The following is a 6,000-nucleotide window of genomic DNA, read 5'->3' as shown; positions in this document are numbered from 1 at the left end:
AATTTTCGCTAAATCAGGGCTCAAGAAAATTGAATTCTTGGAAACCTGACCTGTTTCAAGCTTTAGCACATAGTAAATATTAAACAGACCTTCATGCGAAGTTATCTCAGTTAAGGGTTTTAAAATCAAGTGTGTTGGTGACCGAAATTTAAGATGTTCTAGTGATTTTTACGATGGTCAAACGAGATCACGAATGAAAGAACCTACTCTTCAAGCACTTTTCTGTCGATTAAAAATCCAAGATATAGGTACTTCTGCGTCTGTTGAAGATAATTTCAAAAAAATATTAAAAATATTTTACCTAAAACAATACACTGCATTTTGTTGTCTCTTTGGTTTCGTGCCAAAACAAATGCAAATATTTCACTACATTCTTTAATCTCTCAATTTCTTTCCGCGAAAATTTCCTGCAGAAATGCAGACTACAATGGGAAAGTGATGACGTTATGGCACTTTTTTTTATATTTATTGTTATTTTTCTTCAAATATAACCGAAAACGTGATGAACAGTTAATGGGAAGAGAAAAATTTATTCAAATAAGAAGACAGACTAAATAACACCCAGTAATTTCATTGCAAATAATATTCCAAATTGATAAAAGCTGTACTCGGTGTCTAGCAAATACCCTATCTAACACACCATGCCCGCCTATAAACCTGGTCACTTCCACATCGGATCAATATACCTCCGCAGCGTAAATATATATATATAAAAATGTTAATATTACAACTATACATAATAGTGAATTGCGTTGAGTGCTGTGTATATCTTAGAGCACACTATATCAATCCATCAATATATTCTGTGTGTGAAATGAAATGAATTTTATACGTTTAGCAAAATAGTAATTTTTTTTCGAATGTTGAAAAATACACCATTCCATCGAATATATGCGGTGTAAACGACATGAAACTGAGAGGGATATGAACAGAATTCACTAAACCGCGTTGCGATTCGGTTGTGTTCATTTTTATTTGCATTGTGTGTCCGCGCTGCTGGCTGTGTCTTTTTTTTCGTTTTAAGTATATATAAAAATCGTAAAATATTTTCTATGCGACGGAGATAAAATAAAAATTATTTTTTTTTCGTCTTTTTAGTTTTTAAGTTAGTTTTTTTGATTTGATAAAATTGAATCGGGTCATTGATTTATTTGTGAGCGATTCAATGTAAAAAAAATGTATTCTACGAATAATCCATGGGAAAAGTGTGTTTATGTGTACAGAAAATAAGATTAAATTTTTCTTAATGAAAACTGAAAACTGAACATGAATAATTAACCGTGTTTGAAAGAAAAGAGTAGAAAATGGCAACAACAACATCTTAAAATGGATTAAGTGATGTTTAAGTCAATTACTGTGTTTAATAAAGTGCTAAATTAAAAATTTAAACGAAAAAGAAAACTCGTTGATCAGAGTTTTATATATAACTTAAATTGGTGTTTCATATTTCATGAGAATTAATACTTATACTACACGCAATGGATACTATGAAAACAATTTTTTTTTTTTTATTTATTCGACAACAAACCGCATTAATGGATACTTTTCTCATAAAGATTTAAACCAATTGACAAAACCAAAAAAAAAACAATTTTTTTAATTCAATTTTTCGAAGCTTTAAATAAAGCTTTTTAACACGTTATAAACAGATAATGGAAAGCTAAATTTTTAGTTTACACGTTTTACAAGCTATAAAAATCGTGTGTACACACAGTATCACACAGAGATTATATAGCACATCCCATATATAGGGTCGATGAACATTTTGTTTTACGGATATAGAAAAAAAATATTGTTGCATTGGCGGATGTATTTTCTTTTGTTGTGGTTATGGACAGTATAGTTGGATTAGATAAGATGTGATGGATTTGTGTGCGGATGAAAATTAGGTTTTTATTTTCAGTAATTTGCACATTTAACGTATTAATTCACTTGATGCTTTTATGGCAGTCATTTGACGCAAATTTCTTATGTCTGTGATCATTTGCATTAGTTAAAATAATTTAAATAATTATTGCCCGTCATGTGGTTACCTCTTTCGTTAACGTTTTTTTTAACCTGTTTATTATGAAAATTGCTTTATTCCGCAATAACTCGCGTTAGCCGGTGAGAAAGATATTAGCAGAATGTGTACGGCGATCATTTTTTGTCAATGGCCTCAGTCTCAAATTTTATTGTGAATTGTTTCAACCTGATTAGAAAATTTATTTTGACTTTAGGATTGTGTGAAAGAAATTCACACTGCATATGAACATTTTTATTTGGCATCGATCAAATTGAGAGTTCAACGATTAACGTCAATGAACAACGATCCGATTCTATGAATTCAAACGATACACATTCGATCACGGCCCTACACACAAAAATAAGCAATTACAGTCTGAAAAATATAGATTTCGGTTTTTTTAGAGACATCGTCATTTCTCTAATTCTCTCAATTACCATTTTAAATAGCATGCGAAATGAGAGAATACAGAAAAGCGATGAAAACGATGATGTCTCTTAAAATCCTGAAATCTATCTTTCTTCGACTGTAGCCATGCCTGATGCTGTCTTTTAAATCAAAATCTCTGATAAAGTAAATAAAGTAGAAAATTTCTCATCAATATGTTCAAAACCTTTCATGGCTCATTTCGTTAGATTTTGCTTAAAAACTTATCTGTTCGGCTTCTTATTGGCAATGACGACGATTTAAAAGGATCAATCTACAATATTTAACTGATATTTGCTCCTTTTTGTAAATAGGTTTCTAGTAAGAAAGCATAAAAGCATGAAAACATTTCGATTAACCCAACTCTCAGTGAAATACTTCATAATATAACGAATGTAAAAACTATTTAGGTATCAAAGGCAAAACAGATTAATGATTGTACCGCGATACGCGTACCGTTTGGACTTAAAATGTTAACATAAAAGTTCATTTTATTGTTGTCGACGCATGCCATAAAATTTTTGGCATTTTATTAGCTAGTAAAAACTTTTAATTACATACGTCTTCAAAAGTGTGTTCTGAGTAATTGTCCAAATCATTCTACTCGTAACTACACTCACTGATGGCCAGCATATATCGCCAGTATTACTAATCGAATCTGCTACTTCTTTTGATCGAATTGTTTTCGATGAATTGAATATTGCTAATTTTGTCAATGTATAAAGAAAAGTACAGCCCCTATAGCTTATCGCTTATTTTTTGCCGTCGATGTAGATAACAGATGAAATGTTTTTAGGCTTCACTCCTATCATGAGCATGAGAATAACTGTTAAAATAATTAACATTTATTAACTGAGATCTTCCGGATATTCGAAATGATTAACAAACCTAAAGGTTATATCAATTTATTTCCTGTCCAAATTATTTGTTTACTCTCTAGTGAATCTAAGGTTATGCGAATAAACAAGGATAACTTTAAACAAAAAATGAACAAGAAAAGGTAAACAGAATAAACTCATTCTTAACCGAAAACACTTAAAAGATTTCTATTCTCAAGCCCAATTTGCATAATATTTTGTACTATGAACAATTCGACAATTATGGTACAATCATATCTCGGTCCCATTTTCCGCAATTTTCTATCGTAAAACAATGCGAATTGAAACAATAACCGATTCCCTTCGAATCAGAACATGATTTACTCCATGGACGCTGCAGGCACTGAATTTGGTTGTTAGAGTGAAACCCATTCAGCGATATAATTTGGTGTAATTTAAGAAGACGGAAAAAACAATGAATTTAATTTGCATAATATTCGAAAAGCTTATGATAAATTAATTTTTTGTTGTGGTCATCGTCTTTGTTATTCCGTGTTTAATCCAATCGAATTCATATTGCAGATGAATACATTAAACGACTCGTAACCAATATCTCCGGTTACCTCTGATATTTTCCACCCAAGAACGGTCACAAGTCAACATTGCAGTCGTTTAATAGTGACCGACTCTTAACCGATATTAACTCTGGTTTCATCACCTCTGATATTTTCCACCCAAAAACGGTCACAAGTCTCACGAAAATGTTTAATTCACTGAACCAGAATCACAGGTTCCAATTCAGCACTTTGAAGGCGATACAATCAAAATTTATGAAATCAGAACCGATTTTAGCTGATATTTCAAGTTATACTAAGGAAATTCATCTATTCATAAATTTAAGTCAATTTTTTCATGTCCCTGACATTTAATCGAAATAGATTAATTTTTCGTTATATCTTTTTGCCATTGTTTTTACCGTTAGCGGTGTTCATATGGGTGTTTTGCTATTGCCAATTTATATATTGTTAATGTATAGGCTGAAGTATACGCGCCGTTGATTGGAATAAGAATGGTCACATTAAAATTACTGGATTTTTTTAAACTTTTGAAGTCATTTCACACAGTGAATGAGAGAGTGAGAGAGACATGAATGCGTGTGTAAGCCGATGATTTTTCTAGTAAATTTTTAAATGTGGAAACGGGTTTTGTTGATTTTTTTGAAAAGTGAAATGATAAAAGTCAAAATACCACGCAAAATAAAACGCCGCATTTAAATGCAAACAGTAGACACGATGTTGATGGTTTAACTTTAACATTCAAATTGAAAACGAACCAACAACAACAACAACAAAAAACTTCATTTAGGTCGTTCCGATAAAATTTTCAAATTTATCTCGTTGCTTTTTCAGATGGAAATACAAATATCTTCTAATAAGGATGATAAAAATTGTGTACGCACATGACACTCGATAAAAACCGAACAGTAAATCGACAATTTGCGGAAAAAAATATTTTTTTTTATTTTAAATTTTACAAAGTGCTAAAGATAAAATAAATTCAATTCCGATTACAATAAGTGATTATAATGGAGGCCTTAAGGGCCGTTAGTTATTTGGTATTTTGCTGGACGATATTTGTGATACTATTATCAGTCGCATCTGCAACACCACCGGTGCGACCAGGAACCGGAAATCCATCACCACGTCTACCCCGAACGAGTGCGAGTCAATTGTCTCAATTGAACAATGTGACCGGTATTAAGACAAATGCAACGAAAAGTCCAAATACTCAACGAAATGGAAATCTAAGAACACGGTAAGTGAAATTCATATATTTATATAGACACACACCGCTAATCATCTAATATTTCGAGATCATTATGCGATAGGAAAAATTCATTTTATTTTTTATTTTTAATAAAAGACCATAGAAATTGCATGCATCATTCGTATACGTATACATATACATATTACACAGTACGATCTATATTTAATTATCGCTTTTTAAATTGGAGCTATTTTTTTTTCTTGTAAATGAATTATAAATCATGCACCATACCTACCATTCAGTAAACATTAAAGATGAATTGTAAATTAATAAGCATACATTAGAGAAATATGAAGAAAAGAAAGAAAGAAAGAAAAAAGTTCATTTATAAATGAAATTGATAATTAAATTTTTCTTTACCACAATTATGGTTAAATAAAAGTTTTTTTTTCTATCTACTTCTTGTCTCGGATATATACGGTTTAGTATCCGCATGTGTTGAGACGAGATGTTTGTTCGGATGTTTGCTTTCTTTTTCAAGTGTTATATTCGGTTAACAAATGCTTAATTAAAATTATTGTTTGTCATGTTGTAAATACATTATAAGTAACGTGATTGCTACTCATGTTTATACTCACGGCTAATTTGAAGGTGAAATTCTATGATTTTCTGAGTTTAAATGTTTTTTGTTTTTTGCTACGGAGTTCAGCTTTCAGATTTTGATTTATGTTTGCATATGAACGCGCCGTATGGGGGTGCATTGTCAAGTAGTTTTGTATCTGACAAAAAGTTTGATTTTTCTATTTGACTTTAAGCGTTGAGTGTACTTGAAGACTCTGTGTCTCTGTATACTAATGCGGACAATGACGCTGATGCATACAAAGACTATTTTCTTAAAATCAAGGTTTTAACTCACTTCTTCCTAATAACCAGCATCTTATGTCTAATCGGTAAATGAACCTAAATGACTTTCGATCTTTCTAA

General features: G+C 31.1%; 1 protein-coding gene across 2 annotated transcripts in view; it reads left to right on the top strand.

Annotated features, from left to right (window-relative positions):
• Positions 1-907: 907 nt before the first annotated feature.
• Positions 908-6,000, top strand: part of LOC119080001 (angiopoietin-related protein 2) — a 64,722-nt gene continuing 59,629 nt past the window's right edge. For both annotated transcript variants that reach the window (XM_037188174.1, XM_037188173.1), the window contains exons 1-2: positions 908-1,023; positions 4,659-5,064. In XM_037188174.1, coding sequence (XP_037044069.1) covers positions 4,835-5,064 — 230 coding nt within the window. In that variant the 5' untranslated portion in view covers positions 908-1,023; positions 4,659-4,834. The remainder of the gene's footprint in view (positions 1,024-4,658; positions 5,065-6,000) is intronic.

Source organism: Bradysia coprophila, unplaced genomic scaffold (genome assembly GCF_014529535.1).
Source record: "Bradysia coprophila strain Holo2 unplaced genomic scaffold, BU_Bcop_v1 contig_350, whole genome shotgun sequence".
NCBI lineage: Eukaryota > Metazoa > Arthropoda > Insecta > Diptera > Sciaridae > Bradysia > Bradysia coprophila.
Note: the sequence above shows the minus strand (reverse complement) of the source record. Positions and strands in the feature narration are given on the sequence as shown.